The sequence below is a fragment of the Barbus barbus genome (assembly GCF_936440315.1).
Source record: "Barbus barbus genome assembly, chromosome: 48".
NCBI classification, from domain to species: Eukaryota; Metazoa; Chordata; class Actinopteri; order Cypriniformes; family Cyprinidae; genus Barbus; species Barbus barbus.
The window spans coordinates 2,338,811-2,361,015 of record NC_136726.1 but is presented as its reverse complement, the minus strand read 5'-3'; the positions used below and the strand labels follow the sequence as shown (position 1 = coordinate 2,361,015).

At 37.3% G+C, this 22,205-nt stretch overlaps 1 protein-coding gene across 1 annotated transcript in view; it reads left to right on the top strand.

Annotated features, from left to right (window-relative positions):
* Nucleotides 1–22,205, top strand: part of ldlrad3 (low density lipoprotein receptor class A domain containing 3) — a 91,532-nt gene that overhangs the window by 13,103 nt on the left and 56,224 nt on the right. The window contains exon 2 of the mRNA XM_079411949.1: nt 5,082–5,228. Coding sequence (XP_079268075.1) covers nt 5,082–5,228 — 147 coding nt within the window. The remainder of the gene's footprint in view (nt 1–5,081; nt 5,229–22,205) is intronic.

Below are 22,205 nucleotides of genomic sequence, written 5' to 3'. Positions count from 1 at the left end.
TTTATATCTGTTAGAGGTCTACAGAAGTTCTGATTAAGAATTAACAGGGGTTTAAATCTAACGTTTGTTTCATTTGACGTCACCATAATGGTGATCGGTGCTTCCATTAGTTGGACTCTTAACTCTTATTGCAATTAGTTTGTCTTTGCTTGTTTCTGTGAATATCAAATGTGTTTGCATTAACAAGTAAAGACAAAATGATATCAAGTGATAATAATCAACTATTGATGGTTCTACAATCATAATGAAATACCTGATTCACTAGTGTCATTTAACATTAACGATTGCGTTGTTCCAATAATACATTTTCTGTTTAAAACTGCTGTGTAAGATCAACAGTGTAGAAGTAGATGCATATATTTTTTAAAAAGCACAAAAAGTTAAACAATAACACGCAAAGTCATCATAAATCAACACATGAACCTCAACAGTTGTGACAATAAAAAGTGTAATGCTGCAATGCATGCTGGGTACAATAGTACAAAACTCCCAGCATGCATCACAGCATGAATAAATTATGCAGCTGAATTGTCCTATTATTTTCTTTAATTCTAACTTTGGTTCATGTATTTATTTTGTATTTTTTGCAGTTTTTTTGTTTGTTTTTTTGTTGTGTCTTTTTTATTTATAATATCTGGTTAGTAATAAGTGAAGCTGGTAATGCTGTTTGTGGAGTGGTTTAATTCTTCTTTGCTGATATCTTCAGAGATTTAATGTCTTTTATCTAAGATTTCATCTAAGGCTGTGGCTGCAGTCAGTTGTAGTTCTTGAGTTTCTATTTGTCTTTTTTTCTGTTCTCTTCTTTCCTTCAGTGATTTTGCTTGTTAACAAGCTTAGACAAGCTGAGAGGACTCTATAAATAATATATGAAGATTTTGTGGCTCAGATCAGGTCCAATGTGGTTTATTTCTTTGCTCTTGGCTGACACAAGTACTCCTCGCTGCAGACTGTAGCGCGGTGACGTCAGGTACCTACGTCACGTATGTGTTTACCGCGCATGCGCAGTGTGACGTATGGTATGCCTGTGTAATTTGCATTGCGTGGTGACGTTAGGCGTTTTTGCGTCGTGTGTGACGTAACGCGTCATTAAAACGCATGCGCATACTTAACATAATACTCTTATAAAATGTAAAAGTATTAAAAAAAGCTAAGGTGAAAAAAAAGAAGGGGAAAAAACAGTAATATGTAGTACAGCACAAATCCATGATTTTAACCATGTCTGAGGTAAAATTATATGGAATTACAGAGTTTATTCTGTAATTTGTGTAGTATTATATACAAGGTATTAACATTGTTGCACTTTATTTCACTGTGTATATTGTAACATTACTCTGCACCTTATATGTTTCTTATTTTAACCTTTCCTCTGTCATGATTCTTGTTTATTTAGTATAATTATGGACATTTTTCTGTTGCTTTGGCAATTCTGCCTGTGGAATATTTAAGCCAATAAAGTAGTATTAAGTTAAATTGACTACATACAGTATATTTTCAGTGTCTACATCCCATTTTATGCATGGTGCCTCCAAAAAACCAAACTGATAACAGTGATCTTTTTTTTTATTGAAAAGAACAAAACAAAATAATTGTATATACATATATATATTTTTATATATAATAATTAAAACTATAAACATGACACATGAGAACGAGAGAAAACAAGAACAACAACAAAAATATTACATCTACTTGTTCTGAAATTCACCTCCATCACTGATAAAACAATCAACTGAGCAGTAGCCCTCAAAATCTTTGAAGGAATAAAACCCACGCAGGACTCCCCTTCTGCCATTGCCAACATACCCAGGTGGGCAGTCTTTAAATACTTCACGGCACTTCTCTCTGTATTGTGCAGAAAATGCACTCCTGTTCACGACACCTAATTTACATAAAATAACAAACAATATTTAAACAATATTAAATCATTTTGAATTAAGTCAAAAGAGTCATACAAGGAAAAGATTTTCAAATGTATTTTAAAATGTATTATAGGATGGTGTTAGGAAAAGAGTGTTATTTGCTTTGTCTGTAAATTACCAAAGAGATTTAATTCATAAACAACATTAACAATAAACTAAATTAAAAAAAGTTTGTCAAGTCAAAATTTATTTTAGCTTGGCTTGAGAAAGCATAGCATAAAAGTTTGAAGATTTTTTTTCAATTTGAAAGTTTTACAGTTGAGTGCAATACAGTCTATCATAAAAAAAGTAAATTAAAAAAAAAGACTAATGAATGTTAAATTGTGCTTTTCGTATAATAGTGGCATTTTAAGTTGCACCTGATAATAATAAAATCTGAAATATTAAAAAAAGTGTGAAAACGCAAATATACTCACAAAATAATGTTTATGGATGTTCAAACACTACACACCTTCTTCCTGAACAGCTGTTTTCAGATGATCCTCCACATGTTTCTTGACACTGTACAAGTGCACTGGTTTGTAGACCCAGGCTTCGCAAAATGGGCAGTGATATTTATCACAGCATGAGATGCATTGTACTATTTTTATGTTTTCTCCTTTTCTAAGGACAGTAGCATGCATCTAAACAAAAGCACATTCACAGTCAAGTAAAGGTTTCTATATCTCACATTTACAGGATTTCTGCCAGTCACATGAAGGTAAATTTAAGTGCCAATGGTTAATATTAGTTAATGTATTAATTAACACGAACTAACAATGAACAATACATTTGTTACAGTATCTATTAATCTTTGATAATGTTAGTTATAATGTTAGTGAAAAAGATGACAACATTTTTTTGCAACGCATGTTGGCATTCAATGGCATCAATCAATGACATTACTTCATTAATATAAGTCTTTCTGCTCTATTTTAAGACATCCTTATAGGCTAATTTTAGGCGAAATAAGGCTTTAAAAGACCCTTTAAAGACCAGCAGAATCCCTGTCACGTCAAATACTAACACATCATAAAACATGTCAAATGTTTGAAATCGCACACATTTGCAATGACACTCTCTAGGATTATGACCAAAGCATCCTTACAACTACAAGCCGTTAACACAAACACACATTTTTTTTTTTTTTTTTAAACATAAGTAAATTAATGTTCTTTGACTTACTGCCACCGAATCTCGAATCCACCATACATCCGGAAGTTAATGAACATGTACATGCGCACATTGCGCAGTAACGCCAGTAAGTATGGCGCGCATGCGTGTTATAGACATACCATACGTCACTTTGCGCATGCGCGGTAAACACATACGTGACGTAGGTACCTGACGTCACCGCGCTACAGTCTGCAGCGAGGGGTGTCTCGGCTGACATGTGGCATTGCTATGGCCTGCTTTTGGCCCAGATCTGGCAAACACAAGCAGGCCTCCCAAGTGCCATCATTCCACGATACATGTGGGCCAGATCATCATTCCACATGTGCCCAGATCTGGATCTGGGTCGACAATATGTTGCTATCTGGGTGAGATTAGAAGTCTGAGAATGCAAGGGTTTCTGTGACTGTTGTAAAGCTGGTGTTTCTACTCGCCAATCAGCACATACTTCGATTACCCTGCCCACCACTCTCTCTGGTCTAGCTGCCTTACTTGTATTGACTTTCTTCGAAGCAGCAACTTACTCCTTTTGAGTATCGTAGTGGGCAAAAACTGGTTGAGGACATCAGGCAATATGGCGTCATCATTTGCCAGTGGATTGTTGGTTTTGTAGTCCAAATAAATATATAATACCTTGATGCTTTTTCATATGCAATGGGGATTGTTGTTACTGAAGTTGCTGTTCAATACGCTATTTGTATTTACTCTAATTTGTGACACTGCCACATAAGGGACATGTTTCAACAGCTCTGCATGTAATAGTACATTTTGTGTGCAATCACATGACAGGAAGTAGGAAGTAGCCTCTCAGGTTAAAAGGAGCAGTATGGCCTAAATTTGGGGCTTGAAAAACCAAACGGGACTCAGGTCAATGTTAACCACTGCCTGGATTGTGAAGCACCTTGTTTTGAACACTTGCCATTCACACTTGCACTTTGGATTATTGCACATTGGATTGTATATACACTGGACATTTGATTATCAACACACATAAGTTTCTTATGGACTATTGTAGGGTATGGAATTGATGGACTTGATTACTTTTCAAAGTACCCTTTTTGGAGGGTGATTTATACGATTTCGCTGGCTGACAACAGTCATATAATGGACTGTGGTGTGTCATTGAGACCATAAAAGGGTACCTACGTCTTGGAATCCCCAGCTTCTCTGTCTTCAGGAAGCTGTTTTTTTGATTGTGCATGTGAAACATTGTTTGTCAGATTGTCTATTTTTGTTTTTAGATACTTGCCATGTCCTTGTTTTATTACGGCTAATGACATGCACGAGGGAGCAGGCTGTGCACACTGCGCTTTTTGCATTGAGGAAGCTCTGCTCCACCCTTTTCATAGATACATAAATAACTCTGAGCCATTTGTTTAGTTATAGCTGCTTCTATAGACAAATGTTACAGTAAACAACAACAAGAACAGCATTCCTGCCTGTGTGCCATTTGTTATGAGGTGATAAAATATGTTAGGAAGTGTCCGTCCATTACAGGCCAGATACAAGTTATTACAAGTTGGCCAGATGTGGTAGCTAATATTTAATGGCTGAGTGAAAATTCAGTGCAAACAGTGAGTCACAAAGAAGTGCCACAATTCCACAAAAAATCTTAGTGTGGCAAATTTCAAATAAATTCTACATTTCAAACTGAAAACTCACAAATAGCTGTAATAGAAAAATAAATGTATTCAACAAATGATCAAAAATGTATTTTTATATCAGATTGCAGAGGCTTTCATGTTACTGTACAGTTATGTTTTCTGGAGGTGTACAGGGATTTTTTGCAGAGGGTTATTTTTCATTTTATACTGTTTATATTTGTACAGATATACAGTGTTATTTTTTGCATCTTGAAAAAAAAAATTCTGTTCTGCATTACATGTTTGTTTAGAAGATAGCTGAGCCATTATCTAACAGTTGTGTCAGGAATGTTGTTTCTAGAATCCTTTCACCGGTTATTTAATCTTCAATAGACAAACTGTAAATACAATTGTCTCTTTTCCTCAGATTGCCAGCTTCTACCTGGAAATAACTTTACAACAGAGTGCAACATTCCAGGAAATTTTATGTGCAGCGATGGTGAATGTATTCCTGGAGGTTGGCAATGTGATGGGTTTCCAGACTGCTTCGACAAGAGTGACGAGAAGGGATGCCGTAAGTCTTAACTTCCTTGCACAGTAGAGTTCACACGGAACTGAACAAATTGTAATGTCTACAAATCTCACTAAAATATTGCATAAGCAACAAGTATACTCTATAAATATATAGCTCAATATTTAATTGATGATTTTTGGCATTAGCTGTAAGAAGTAAGTGATGTAGCAGAATTAATATAACAATGTAGGGATGTGACGCACACGGTTACCACTATTTTTTTTTCTCATAACTGGGCACCAGAATGCAGTGGAACGCAAACTGTGAATTTTGGTCATACTTCACTGAGGTGAGGTGAGTCAGATGACTCTTCCCAGATAGTAACATATTGTCGGCCCAGATCCGGCCCACATCTGACACATGTGGAATGATGATCTGGCCCACATGTAGCGTGGAATGATGGCACTTGGGTTGCTTTTTTTTAATTTGATTTATTAGACAGTAAAAATAAATAAATGCATAACATGAAGTCATCACAATGACATTATACATTAATCAGAACTGTCGAGGATAACACAAGAAAGTTAAAAACTTATTTCCATATGGCCTGCTTTTTGCCAGATCTGGGCCAAAAGCAGGCCATAGCAATGCCACATGTCAGTCAAGAGCAAAGAAATAAACCATACTGGACCTTATCTGGACCTTATAAATTATTTATAGAGTCCTCTCAGCTTGTCTAAGCTTGTTAACAAGCTAAATCACTGAAGGAAAGAAGAAAACAGTGTTACGATCTGCGACCTTTTGTGCTGTATGTTATTTCCTTTTTGTCTTTTGCTGTTCTTACACTCATGCTCTTAGGTACCGTCTTCCTTGGATTCTATTGGCCATCTTTGCTGTCAATCATCATTAGTCAACTATGACGACATGTTTCTCTTGCCAATCACGTTCTCGTCCGAGAGGTTTAAAAGGAGAACGTCAGTGAGAAGAGCGGGAGTGGGCGTGATGCTTTGGGATTGTGATTGTTGTGTGCATCAGCAGAATGTGTGTGTTGCGCTCTTTGTATGGCTCACAATAGTTGGCGGAGTTTCAGACGGCACGGCTTTAATGGTTTTGGTAAATGTCTTGTTAATGTTTTAGTCACAACCTCCATTGTAAATGGCTAGTTTTTGTCAGCTTGTCGCTGGTTTTGGAAGACAAGGGAGGAGTGGAAGAGTTTAGTAAATCACGTGATCTACATACTTGCACGTAGAGATTTTTGGATGTATTAGACACATTAGTTTATTAGTGTGCGCTTTTACTGTATGTTTTGCTTTGTATATTTAGTGTAGTTTATGACGCTTTTGCGTTGAAGATTTTTTCTTTTATCTTTTTACTTTAATAGTTTAGGGGATTTGGGAATTAGTTAGTATGTGGGATTATTTTTGTTATGTTTATTTTATGATTTAAGCGCCACTTTTACTTCCATTTTCTTTCCTTTTGTCTTGTTTGTTTAACTACTAAAATCTTGGGAAGAATAAACCATCTTGAGGTGTAATTTGTGTCATGTGTTCCATTGCCATCTGTTTCCCTGGCTTATTTCTTTAACATGTCATCTTAATGTTACCTCTTTTAAATCCTAGACTAAATTTACATCAGAGACGTAACATTAAATGGGGGCTCGTCCAGGATCATTTAACTTTATTCACTTTTCCCGTTCAGGAAAGAGGAATTGTTAATTAGTCTATGCCTTGAAATAGATTGATTTGTTGAGGGATGTTAGGGTGGTGGAAATGGAATTGCTGATGTGAGTAGTTGTGAATTGTGTTAAAAGGCAGTGAAGAACATTTTTTTTTTTTTGGAAGGTAGTCACATTCGCGGTGCACCTGAAAAATGTTCAATTTAGAAGAATTTATTAAAAATCCTTCATTGGAACAGCTTAACTTGTGTCGGAAACAGGATTTGTTGTTGATAGCTGACCATTTTAGTTTGACAATAAATAGACAGAATCGTAAGGCTGAGATAAAGAGTAGAATAATAGATCAGTTAGTTGAGCAAAATGTTCTTCTGACGTCAAGAGTTGTGATGGATGAAACTGCCGGTCTGTTGAGTCCTAGTGACGTGGCAGTGGCTTCTTTTAATTTGGGAGATGTGGGCAGTGGCCGAACTAACGTTGAAGCGGAGGTGGAGGCCGAAGCGGATGCGAAAGCTGGCTTGCCACCATTTGACCCCTTATCTCCTCTTTCTTTCGATTCTAGAGATGATGCGCGACTGAAAGTTCGTTTGGCTCGTCTCCATTATGATGCACAGGAGCGCACTCAGACACGTCGGGCTGAAATTGATTTGCGTTTGCAGATACGCAAATTGGAAATCGAGGCTGAGACGCAGGTGAGGCTGCGCCAGCTTGAACTTGATGCAACGAAGGCTGCTAGAGAGCCTGACATACGGTCAGGCCCAGCTCCTTTGTCGGCTGTTCCTCCGGTGGTTGAGTCATCCCGCTCCAACTTTGACGTGAGTAAGCACATTGCGCTTGTTCCACAATTCAGAGAATCAGAAGTAGATTCATATTTTAATGCTTTTGAACGGATTGCTACATCACTTCGTTGGCCTAGTGAAGTTTGGTCATTGTTACTTCAAAGTAAATTGGTAGGCAAGGCTTTGGAAGTTTATTCTACATTGTCTGTTGAGGAGAGTCTGAAATATGATTCTGTAAAGTCTGCCATATTTCGTGCATATGAGTTGGTCCCTGAAGCATATAGGCAGAAGTTCAGAACTTATAAGAAAACTTCTAGCCAGACGTTTGTGGAATTTGCTCGAGATAAAAGTACCCTCTTTGATAAGTGGTGTGCAGCAAACAAAGCGACTGAATTTAATTCGTTGCGTGAGCTAATTTTACTTGAAGAATTTAAAAATTGTTTGCCTGAGAAAGTGGTAGTCTATCTGAATGAACAAAAGGTAACTTCGATGTCATATGCAGCTGTGCTAGCTGATGAATTCATTTTAACTCATAAAAATGTTTTCTTATCCACGCGTTCGGAAAATTCGCCACCAATTGTTGATGTCCCTGGAGTGCATTTTGTGCGCTCAAAAGTTAATCCACCGCGAGTTAAAGAGGATCGCGAGTGTTTTTATTGTCACAAAAGAGGACACATTGTTGTGGATTGTTCATTGTTGAAGCGAAAACAACAATTACCATCGAAGTCAGTAGGTTTAGTAAAAACTTTTAAGACTTCTGCTGTTTATTCTGGTGATGAAATTGAAGAGACGTATCGACCGTTTATTCTTAAAGGTCTAATTTCTTTTTCTGGAGATGCTAATGAGCAAAAAGAAATTAAGGTGCTTCGGGATACTGGTTCCATGCAATCTTTTGTGGTTGAGAATACGTTGCAGTTTTCTGATGAAACCTCGTGTAGTTCCAGTGTAATTGTACAAGGTATTGAGATGGGATGTGTAAAAGTGCCTTTGCATAAGGTGCATTTGCAAAGTGACTTGTGTACTGGGTTTGTTCGAGTTGCTGTTTGTACTTCGTTGCCTGTGAAAGGGGTTGATTTTATATTGGGAAATGACTTGGCTGGAGGGAAAGTTATGCCCTTGTTGGAGGTCTTGGACAAACCAGAAGTTTGTGTGAAAAATGAGGTTGACGAAATTTATCCTCATGTCTTTCCTGTGTGTGCGGTAACCCGTGCGCAGTTGCGGAACTCGAAAGAAGTGGAGTTGCGTGATTCGTTCTTTCCTGCTGTAGTTAGTGGAGAGAAAGAACTTGATTTTGAAGTGCTTAAACAAAAGAAAATGGATCAATCTCAAGAAATGTTGACTGATTCAGATTCGCTGATTTTAAAAGTGTCACGAGAGAAACTCATTTCTGCACAAAAAGAGGATGAAACTCTCATCACCGCTTTTAACTCTGTTGTATCTTCTGATCTGGCTAAGACTAAGCAGAATGCTTATTTTATTGACAAGGGCTTGTTGCTTCGAAAGTGGTGTGTATCACCAAAGCAGGATTCTGACTGGGATGTTTCTTATCAGATTGTGGTTCCTGTTTTATATCGACCACATGTGCTATGTTTAGCGCATGATCATCCACTTTCGGGACATCTTGGAGTTAGGAAAACTTATACTCGGATCTTGAAGCATTTTTTTTGGCCAGGAATGAAAAAAGATGTGGTTCGCTATTGTCGTTCTTGTCACACATGTCAAATTGTGGGAAAACCAAATCAGGTTATTCCACCTGTTCCGTTGAAACCAATCCCTGTGCTAGGAGTTCCATTTGAACATGTCTTAGTAGACTGTGTTGGCCCTTTGCCAAAAACTAAGAGTGGAAATCAATTTTTATTGACTGTGATGTGCTTGTCTACTAGGTTCCCAGAGGCGATTCCTCTAAGAAAAATTACGGCACCGAGCATTGTGAAAGCACTCGTGAAGTTTTTCTCAACATTTGGTTTGCCTAAAATCGTACAAAGTGATCAAGGTACAAATTTTATGTCCAATGTGTTTAAGCAGGTAATGAAAACTCTAGCGATTACCCATCGTACGTCTAGCGCATATCACCCGGAGAGTCAAGGCGCACTTGAAAGATTTCATCAGACACTGAAATCTATGATGCGAAAGTATTGCCTTGAAACGGGAAATGATTGGGATGAGGGAATCCCTCTGTTGATGTTCGCTGTAAGAGAAAGTGTGCAGGAGTCCCTTGGATTCAGCCCTGCTGAGCTGGTATTTGGACACCAGGTATGTGGTCCTTTGAAGGTTTTAAAAGACAAAATTTTAGGAAATGATGTCGGTGCAGAAACAAATGTACTAGACTACGTGACAAAATTCAGAGACCGATTGAATAAAGCTTGTTTGCTAGCTAAAGAATCTCTGGTTAATGCACAACAAGGAATGAAACGTAACTTTGACAGAAAGGCTGTTACACGTTCTTTTATGCCTGGAGACTCTGTTCTCGTATTTTTACCAGTTCCAGGGTCTTCACTTTCTGCTCGTTTCTTTGGTCCTTATGAGGTGAAAGAGAAAATTAACGAAACAAATTATGTGATCGGTACTCCTGACAGAAAACGTAAGACGCGTATCTGTCATGTAAACATGTTAAAACTTTATCATGTTAGAGTATCATCTGAGACGAACGCTGTTAAGGTTGTTGAATCTCCTGTTATTTCAGTGGCAGCAGTAACAGAGATGACACCTGTAACTGATTCAAATTCTGAAGATGATGGAATAATTTTTCGGAATGTTTCTCAAGCTACTGTGAGATTAATGAATTCTGAAATTTTAAAAGATCTTGCCTCGTATTTTAAGAATTTGAAGGAACATCAAAAAAAGGATCTTATTCAGCTTATTTCAGAGTTTGAATGCTTGTTTAAGGATGTGCCAACATTGACAAATGTTCTGCACCATGACATTGATGTTAAAGATGCTCGACCAATTAAACAACATGCGTACAGGGTTAATCATGTGAAGCGTTCGGTAATGCGTCGGGAGGTTGACTATTTGTTGGAAAATGGTCTTGCAAAATCAAGTTGTAGTCCTTGGAGCTCACCATGTATTTTAGTTCCAAAACCGGATGGGTCTTTTAGATTTTGCACTGATTTTAGGAAAGTGAATGCAGTTACTGTGCCTGACAGCTATCCACTTCCTCGAATGGAGGATTGTGTTGACAATGTTGGTTTTGCACAGTTTGTAAGCAAGTTAGACATGCTAAAAGGTTATTGGCAGGTCCCAGGCTTCTGAGATCGCAGCTTTCGTTACTCCTGACTCATTTCTGCAGTATACTGCGATGGCTTTTGGACTCCGAAACGCACCGGCCACGTTTCAGAGGCTTGTTAATATGATTTTAACTGATGTGCCTAATTGTAGTGCCTATTTGGATGATTTGGTGGTTTATTCCAAAGATTGGAGTGAACATATTAAGTCATTTCGTATGGTGTTTGAGCGCTTGGCAAAAGCCTTATTAACACTTAATTTAGCCAAGTGTGAATTTGGTCAAGCGACAGTAACTTATCTTGGCAAAGAGGTGGGGCACGGTCAAGTTCGTCCAGTTGAAGCTAAGGTGATGGCTATTTTAGATTTCCCTGTTCCAAATACTCGACGAGAACTTCGAAGATTTTTGGGAATGGTTGGGTATTACCGAAGTTTTTGTAGGAATTTTTCATCTGTGGTCAGTCCTCTCACTTCGTTGTTAAGCCCTTCTAAATCTTTTGTGTGGAATGCTGAGTGTCAATTTGCATTCGAAAGTGTGAAAGCGCTTTTGTGCAATTCACCTGTTCTCCAAGCTCCTAACTATGAAAGTTCTTTTCAGCTTGAAGTGGATGCAAGTAATGTTGGAGCTGGAGCTGTTCTTTTGCAGGAAGATGAACAAGGAATAGCTCATCCAGTGAGTTATTTTTCGCGAAAGTTTAACAAACATCAGTTAAACTATTCTACAATCGAGAAAGAAACTCTAGCTTTAATACTTGCTCTACAACATTTTGAAGTGTATGTCGGTTCTAGCATACTTCCAGTTGTTGTGTACTCTGATCACAGTCCGTTAGTGTTTCTATCTAAAATGTATAATCACAATCAAAGATTGACTCGGTGGTCTTTATTGCTCCAGAGTTATAATATTGAGGTTAGACATAAAAAGGGGGTTGATAATGTGTTCGCAGACGCTCTGTCTAGAGTATAAACTTTTTTTTATATATATAAAGTTTAACTTAAGAGGGGGAGTGTTACGATCTGCGACCTTTTGTGCTGTATGTTATTTCCTTTTTGTCTTTTGCTGTTCTTACACTCATGCTCTTAGGTACCGTCTTCCTTGGATTCTATTGGCCATCTTTGCTGTCAATCATCATTAGTCAACTATGACGACATGTTTCTCTTGCCAATCACGTTCTCGTCCGAGAGGTTTAAAAGGAGAACGTCAGTGAGAAGAGCGGGAGTGGGCGTGATGCTTTGGGATTGTGATTGTTGTGTGCATCAGCAGAATGTGTGTGTTGCGCTCTTTGTATGGCTCACCATAGTTGGCGGAGTTTCAGACGGCACGGCTTTAATGGTTTTGGTAAATGTCTTGTTAATGTTTTAGTCACAACCTCCATTGTAAATGGCTAGTTTTTGTCAGCTTGTCGCTGGTTTTGGAAGACAAGGGAGGAGTGGAAGAGTTTAGTAAATCACGTGATCTACATACTTGCACGTAGAGATTTTTGGATGTATTAGACACATTAGTTTATTAGTGTGCGCTTTTACTGTATGTTTTGCTTTGTATATTTAGTGTAGTTTATGACGCTTTTGCGTTGAAGATTTTTTCTTTTATCTTTTTACTTTAATAGTTTAGGGGATTTGGGAATTAGTTAGTATGTGGGATTATTTTTGTTATGTTTATTTTATGATTTAAGCGCCACTTTTACTTCCATTTTCTTTCCTTTTGTCTTGTTTGTTTAACTACTAAAATCTTGGGAAGAATAAACCATCTTGAGGTGTAATTTGTGTCATGTGTTCCATTGCCATCTGTTTCCCTGGCTTATTTCTTTAACATGTCATCTTAATGTTACCTCTTTTAAATCCTAGACTAAATTTACATCAGAGACGTAACACAGAAAAAAAGACAAATAGAAACTCAAGAACTACAGCTGACTTAAGCCATAGCCTTAGATGAAAACAACTCCACAAACAGCATCACCAGCTTCACTTATTACTAGCCAAGGCTGTGTTTCCTAAAAGCAATTTTTTTAATTTTATTTTTTATATCCTTTATATCATATTACACAGACAAATAATTTTTTTCATAAATGCATATCTTACAATCATATAATTGAATCAATCTATTACCCTTTATCCTTCCTAAAATTAACCAATTTTTAAAACCATCTTGAAAGGAGGGACATTTGGTATGTTCCATAACTTATCGATTACATTGGCTGACAATTTATGCCCATCTCTTAAAATATAATCCCCTATACATTTTAAACTTAATGACATTACTGATTTAACTGGGATCTCATATTTCTGAAAAACACAAATATTCCTAGATTTCCATAGTGCTTATTCAAAAACATTTATAATTGCCCACCACCGTATCCATTTTTTACAATGAACCTTTTCCAATACTCCATACCAAATATCACCTTCGCTTGGCACTCTGTACAAATTTTGTAACCATAAACGAATAGAAACACAAATTTCCTCTATGAACTGTTTAAACTTCCAATCTGAATGTTAGACCAAGATGTTCTTTTTAATATATGAATTATTTTATTATACATAACTGGTCTAGTTTCTGCGTAGGGAACATATTGAGGCATTCTCTTAGTCAAATTCTTCCCTCTTGTCGGCCTACCCAAAACTTCATGAAAAAACTACTATAAGTAGTCACTTCGTCATCTAGGCAAGATTTCAACAAAGGGAAAAGAACCATATCATCCAATTTAGCTTGTATATCGAGGACCGCTAATCCTCCTTTCTCAATTTCTCTACATACAATTTCTCGTTTCAACCTCTCCTGATTAGAGTTCCATAAAAAACGAAAAATCTTTTTCTTTACTGAAGTTAAAAACCATCGTGGAGTTGGCAAGGTTGCTTCTACAAAAGTAAGAGATTTTGCAATCTCTGCATTAATTATTAGCACTTTACCCCTAAAACTAAGATTTGTTGTAGTCTGGGATTCCAATTCCTTTCTTCCATATCTCTACCCCACACTATCCCAAGTATTTTAATAGTTTTGTCTTGGATTTTCAGTCCAAAATTTTATTTGGGTTCCATCTAATTTAAATACAGAATCTCACTTTTACTTTTATTAATTTTCATCCCAGTCGCCAATGTAAAAAGCATGCATAACTGTAATGCTCTTTCTACTGAGTGGTTATTCGAAAAAAAACAAAGTGATATCGTCCATATAAAGTGATAATTTGAACTCTGCCTAATAGCTTGAGCTAATGGTTCTATATCTAATAAAAAAAAGTAAAGGAGATAAACCACATCCCTGTCTCACTCCTGAACGGGCAATAACAGGTGGAGATGGATGACCATTCACCAATATGCGACTCTGACATCCAGTGTATAATAAATTTATCCATCTTAGAATTGACTCCCCAAACCCATAACTGTAACATTTTTATGTAAAAAAAGGTGGTCTAAGCTATCAAAGGCCTTTTCTAAATCCAACCCCACGACACATAAAGGTAGTTTACGATCTTGTGTGTAAAGGAAGGTATCTCTTATTAATGATACATTCTGGATCTACCTTTTACCCCACATGTCTGTTCGATCCCAATTAGGCTTACCATACTGGGTTGTAGTCTGAAAAAAATCACTTTTGACAATATCTTCACATCAGTGCCCAATAAGGACAAAGGGTGCCAGTTCTTTAGATCAGATTTATCTCCCTTCTTGAATAACAAGGAGACGATCAATGTTGGGGGGAGTACACACAACATTTCGAGCATCATCTCACTTAACTCCTCCCAAAATGTTTCATAAATTTTTTTGGGCAGGCCATCTGCAACAGGACTTTTATTATTTTTCATACTATTTAATGCTCTTGTAAGATCGTTAATCGTGAACTCTTTATCCATCTCAGTTAGAACATTTAGTCCAACAACGCTATTAAAATTAAACTCACCCATAACCCTCTCATCTATTGGATAGTGGATATATGAAATTAGATATTCTGTTTCGGTTATGACTTCATTATCTTGATTTTTTTAATTGATCTATAACAGTCTTGGACTGAAACACTTTCCTAAAAAAATATCGGGTACATTTGTCTTTTGATTCAATATGCAGTATTCTACTTCTTATAATAAAACTCCTACTTTGATCTGCGTAAATGTCTGCAATTCTTTTAAGTCTCATAATATCAAAAAACTTTAAACTTTTCCATTGATTAAAATTTTCTTTATATTGAGCTACAACTTCCTGATTATCTAATAAGCTAGTATTTAATTTCCATAACCCAGTACCTTTCAGTCTTATCCCTCCCAGAACCAACTCGGCATCCACCTTAGCGTGGTCAGAGAAACAAGTTGCATTTATCCCTGAAGTCAGTACTGTTATTTGAGGTGAAGTAAACAAAAATTCAATTCTGGTAAAGCTACAACCGTTAGACCAACTGTACCCAGGACTATCTGAGTGTTTAATTCTAAAAGTATCTACTAAACCAAAATCTTTTAATAAATAGTTTAAATCTTGCAAGCTTGAATCCAGTGAGACATTTAAGCTAGATCTTTGATCACTCCGGTTTAAGGAATAATTAAAGCCCCCTCCTAATATTATCTCTTTCCCACAAATCAACAAAGGTGGCAGAGCTTTCAAAACTTCCTTTCTACCTTATAGATCTACTGGGCAATATACATTTATCAAATGAAAACAAAGGTTATTGAATTTTACATCCACATATATTAATCTGCCATTTATAACCTCTCGTGAATTACCCTTCAAAAGTATACCCACACCAGAGGATCTATTATTGTTATCCCCAGACCACATTGATTGACCATATATCCACATAATCTTCTAGATTTTTATAATCCTGTTTAAAAGGAATATTGCATTCCTGAAGAAGACAAATGTCATGACCTGCGTTATACAGATATGAGAAAACAGAAGTGCATTTTACCGGGTCCATGATACCTCGTGTATTAATTGAGGCTTCCAATAGAGAGGTCATTCAGTGCAAAGTGGGGGGAAGGAAGGAGTAGAATGTCCTTAAGGTCCATTTTAACCGTCCATTTTACTCTTCAATCTTTTCCTCTTTTTCTTTTTACTCTGCATTTCCATTCCTTTCCTTTTCTTTGTTCATTTGTGTAGCGGAAGAAAAGGCAGACATTTCGCTAGAATCAAGAAAGTGGGTTGAGTTGGAAGACAAAGATGACCAATCAGGTGTATCCTCCTGATCCCGGATTCCGCTTGGATCATTAGTGACTGGCGAAGAACTTCTTATTTCCACCAATGTATCTCCTGGTGAAGAGGAGTCCGACAGTAAGGGCAAAGATGTTGGAAGTGACACCAAGGCATCAAGTAGAATATTCTGATTAAAGACTGAGAATTTTGCTCTGGGGAAGGCTGACCTAAAGGAGGAAATCTATGAGGGAGTTATGAGCAAGTTCAATTCTCGATGTGACTCGTGCTCTTCCCTCCTAATCCTCCAACATCCTCTTCCCCTGAATTTGAGGGTGGGGGTCGTCTCAAAGTTACCCCAGCCCCCTGCTCCTCGCTATTGTCTGGTACTAAAGGCTGACAATCTCTTAAAATTTTCTCCTCCATGTCGGGAGCTTCAGGGATGTTTATATCTCCTTCCCAGGTCTCCCCAGGTTGCTGACGAGTCTTGTTTGCATAAGCAGATGGACAGTCCCAAAATCTGTGATTAGTTGCCCCACCCAAATTACACTTCATGGGCACAGTGCAAGACTTTGAGACATGACCGTGGTTTTTGCAGTTTCTACAAAAGACAGAATCACATTGGGCTGCTAGATGGTTCAAAGATCCACATTTCCTACACTCCTTAGGTTGGCCATTGTAGAACACAAAGCCCCTAATAGAGCCTAATTGGATCATAGACGGCAGGTGTAAGAGCTCATCTTGCTCGTTAGTTCTCAACCGAACATGGAATTTTGAGACTCCTGTTTTAACTCCATCTTCATCTTTAATCTGAAAAGCCTTTGTAACTGAACGATGAAGTGAAAGCCACGTGGAAATGTCCTCAAGATTAATCCTCTCTGAAAACATCACTACAGTCACAATTCTGAGTTCTCTCAGCCAAAGGAATCAGATCAATCTTTTGAAAACATGCAGATTCTGCCTTCTATTTTTGAAAACTTTCCAGACATTGTTCATATAGCACAAGGGTAGTAAATACCACTTCAAATGTTTTCTTACCCAGTAAAGCAAGAACAAAGTCAAGCTGGAAAGAATCCTAAAAACCACCATGCTTGTAAGTTCCGTCATTACCAATAGTGTTCAATAGAACAAATAATCATTGATAACTAAAGAAATGTTTGGGAAACCCATTAATGGAATCACCAATCACCATTATGGTGACTTCAATTGAAACAAACATTAGATTTAAACCCCTGTTAATTCTCAATTAGAACTTCTGTAGACCTATAACAGAAATAAAGTCAATCTAGCTAGTAATAAGTGAATCTGGTAATGCTGTTTGTGGAGTTGTTTAATCCTCCTCTGCTGATATCTTCAGAGATTTAATGTATTTTATCTTCAGTTGATTTCATCTAAGGCTGTGGCTTAAGTCAGCTGTAGTTCTTGAGTTTCTGTTTTTTTTTTTTTTCTCCCTGTTCTCTTCTTTCCTTCAGTGATTTTGCTTGTTAACAATCTTAGTCAAGCTGAGAGGACTCTATAAATAATTTATGAAGATTTTGTGGCTCAGATAAGGTCCAGTGTGGTTTATTTCTTTGCTCTTGGCTGACATGTGGCATTGCTATGACCTGCTTTTGGCCCAGATCAACAAAAGTGGAATAAAAGGGTAAACAGCTACTAAATGAACACCATGAATGTATAAGGAAGTTAAATACATAAGATGTATAATTGCAAGGTGACTAAAGCCCTATTTGGACAGGATTAGTTTTACAGGGGTAGATGGGGTAATGTAATTTTACCACAGGACGTCTGTAATATTAATGGCCGATTTGCATGGGATTAGAAATCTCAGTAAAACTATCAGAATTGGGAGGGGTAACTCGATCACCGTCATCACCTGCCTGTCTTCACGTGCGTTTTATGTTACTTCCTGAATGTTAGTGCTCTTCATCGCTCTGTAACAGTAAAATGCTTGAGGTAGTTTAGACAAGACGAGTGATGCGCTGAGTGATTGACAGGAGGCATGACTATGCAGAACTGCTGTGTGTGATATGAACTCACTGTCAAGAGAGAGAGGAAGCATAGCGTAGCTGGTATTGTTTTACTAATCCTGTATCGTTTTGTTGAAAAGAATTGAGGTTTGCCACTGACTTGTCCCTCTGCCTAGAATGCAACTGAAAGCTTCTTTAAGCGCCTCCATATTTGAAAGACCGTGGAAAATGACAGGAAATGACGGAATATTTACGTATATTTTTACAGCTGGTCTATTCGCACGGGATTAGTATTACCTGAGGTAATTTTTCCGGACCTTTTTACAGAAGGTAAAAGTCACCGAAATCTTTACTGACATTGTCTGTAATGATTACTGAGATGGCGCATTTGGACGGGACTAAAATAACTGAGAAGCTCTGGTAATAATTACTTTACCCCACCTCTCCATGTAAAACTAATCCCGTCCGAATAGGACTTTAGTTGCACAGTAAAACCCATGAACTGTGCCGTTAAATAACAGTAATTTACTGACATAAATTTACAGTTAATTTACAGCTCTTAATTTTTACAGTATGTTACTGTTATACTACCATGGAAATGAACTCTGCTCCAATTGATTTAAACAGTTCGAGGTTTCATTCATACGGTGTTAGTAATATGAATTTATTTCATTTAAGTCCATAAGAAAAACTAATTCATAGCAGAGAACTACAAACACTTTAAATAACTAAAAACATGTCTTTAACTCAAACCGTCGCTGTTCATCATCAGCTATAGCACATGCTTGTGTTTTGAGTATTTAACAAAAAGATCATCGCTGCTTAAGCTACTCCACAGTTACTGCTTTTACCCTGTTAACCTTCACCCCCCATTTTGGGCCTCATAGGTGAAAATAACCTACCTAAATTAAAATGATAACAGTTCCTAACAAAGTGTGCTACACAAACAAATTAGGTATCTTTGGAAAGAAGACACTCTAGGCTTTACTATCCATCATCCAGAGTTGATAATGCTCAAAAAGATAAAAAGTTATGAAAAATGTTTTTCCACACTGAATGTTTTTTTTATTTCATATACAAATACATGAAATAAGACCTGGAGCAACCCAGAAAAGTAATGGGTTGAAAACCACGTGTCTCATGAGTTTATATTTCAAATTTGAAGACGATACCATGAAAAATGAGATTCCTGCAATATTTTTTCTGAAAATATTTATAGTCCCCCCAGCCCCTCTGTTTGAGGAAAAATAACCACCAGAATTGCAGTATTGCAGAATTATACAAACTATTTTAGTCATTATACATATTCATGACATGGTCATACAGTCAGTAATCACACGCTGATGTGCGTCCATACAGATGATAATCATACAGATGGGCCATATAATCAATAATAGCTGATCATTGAATCACAATGATAGCCATCATAGAGTCGGTAATAAACACGCTGATGTGCGTCCATACATATGATAATCATGCAGATACGGCCACATTCCCCACACAATACACACACACACATATAAAAAATGTAGAAGAAAAAACCCCCCAGTTTTTTATGTAAAAAGCAGATCGCTAAGTTACGCCCCGCTCAGATGACAGCTGCGTCACAGCGTGCGTCACGCTTTCAGGAGAGAACGCCAAATTCAAATAATCTATATTCCGCTTTTCTGAGACTTTTTTTCCGTGGATAGTCTCATTCTGTTTGTAAAACTGTATGCTACAGCACCGTGTTGTTTTTTTACCACAAAGACGCTGTTTTTGAGCGTAATTTATTCCATAACGGAATTGAGAGAACAATAACTCTCCCGAAGAAATGAAATGTAAACAAAGGAATATTCACACACAACGTTATTGTTTCGTTGGACTAAAAGTGCTCGCTGGGATGTTGTTCTGTGGACCCTTACCTCTCTAACTAAACTGGGATTTCAGCAGTGGATGCGTTTGTGACTCATATTACAATGAATCTTGTACGTACTGCTTTTTTATTCTGCGTGTTTGGATGTGTACTGCTTACACAAATGTAGCAAATACATTCCTTATAAGCTTTCCATCGGAAAACAGCAATCTGTCGTCGATGCTTGAGGCTTAGACCTTCAGAATGATATATTTATAGTTATGTCAAGATTGACATATGATATAGTTTGTCAAGATTAATGATATTCTTTCACGTTAAATTCATTCATAAACATTAAACTAGTGGGGAAAAAAACGCTTCAGTGCGCCATCGTTCTGGCAAACGTTAACAGGTTAACTCTATTCAGAGAACATTTGGTCCCATTCTAAATAGTTAAATTAACACTGAAGCAGAGTTAAAGTTAATGAGCTAATGAGCTAATGAAGTGACTAATTAAATGATGATTGTACATTAGTGACGAACATTTACTGTTAACAAGCAGAATCACTGAAGAAAACAGAAACACAACTACAACTGACTTCTAAAAAAACATTTGTGCATTGCTGAATCAAGCGCTTGAAGAAAATCATGAAGTGGTTTTTCTTTGGTTTGTTGACTGACATTCAACTGCTATAGAACCACAAAACCAACCCAAAAGAAAAAATATGTATTAATATAATGCTTCAGTGTTGAAGATAAAGAGCTGTATCAGCTCAGGCTTTTAGATATGAACACTTATCATATGACCCTCAACAGTGGTGACAATAGGTGCGTTCGACTTGACGCACAGTTACAGACGACGATCAACGAGAGAAGCCGTTTGCAGTCAGGAGCGGAGTTGAAAACGGATGTCAAGCCGGACACTTTCTGCTCCCGTTAGTGACACTAACTGCATACTCTATCACAGATGAAGTGAATAAAATGCAATATTTGTCAAATACACAGACGTTTCAGAAACGTTTTCATGAGCAACAGAAACACTTTTTATATACTACTTAATACAACGCCATCTGATCAAGAATAAAGTTCAACGTAAACTATTTAAATACTAATAAAGTGGGGGTAAAAATGCTTTCATCAGTGTTTTATGATAAACGTGACTCAATATAACATTGCGACTACAGTAAAAAAGCTTTTACTGTTCTAATAACAGATTTGTGAGCTGTATTGGATTTGAAGATGTTAGAAACACAAGTCATTGTCATGTTGTGAATTTGGCCAATCGTGGAACAGCTGTGTCGTCATCAGCGCTCCTGCAGTCGCTCTGGAGAAACTGCACCGGCTGAGTGAGCCGGCTGCTCTCAAAACGCTCTCGCGGTACTTTGATGTCACACGTGACAGTGACGTAGCATCGTCGCCAGTTCAAATTGGACAAATTTTCTAACCGGGATGCACTGCTTCAAGTCAGCCGCCGATCGGTCTGCGAAGTGCTGCATGAAGTCGAGCGCACCTAATTATTATTCATACTGCAGTGCATGATGGGAGGTTTTTTTTTTTTTTTTACTGTGATGGTACACAGCATGCATTGCAGCATGAAGCGTTTTGTTGATTGTCACCATTGTTGAGATTCATATGCTGGTTATTGATGTCTGTGTATCTACATAAGACAAGTTTGACATTGTTCATGCATTGGCTGGACTTAAAATCATTCACAAGCGCTATTAGAGCAGCACTTTGTTTGCCTGCTGTAGCTCCGCAGGGTTGATTATGCAATATTTAAACATTTAATGAGCAAAGAAGAAACATTTTTACATTTAATCAAACCAGCTCATGATGACTACCTTATCATAAAGGCAGCTATTACGGGCTTAATGTACAGCACTGATCTCTCTGCTTTAGTACACTACATGCATTGTTACAGAGAGAGATCTAACACAGGAGTCGAGCGCAACTAAAGCAAACACTGATCTCCATGATGGTGGCATCATTTTAACCAATAAAACATCAGCATCTGATCCTCTGTAATTCTCAGTAAGAGCTTCTGTAGACCTGTGACAGAAATTAAGTCAGTCTGGTTGTGAAGCAGGTGATGCTGTTTGTGGAGTTTGTGAGATCTTGAGATATTTAATGTCTTATTTTATTTCAGTTGATTTCATTTGTGGGTGAAGTCAGTTGTAGTAATTGTGTTTCTCTTTTCTTCAGTGATTCTGCTTGTTAACAGCAGATGTTCATCACTAACGCTCAATCATCATTTAATTAGTCACTTAATTAGCTCATTAACTTTAACTCTGCTTCAGTGTTAATTTAACTCTATTTAGAATGGGACCAAATGTTCTCTGAATAGAATATTTTTTTCACTCTGGGGTTAATACAGACCAAACTTGTCTGATCGATTGCTTCTGTCTGTCCCTGTCTGGCGTGCTGCTGAGAGCTTTTCGATTGTAGCTCTGTGTA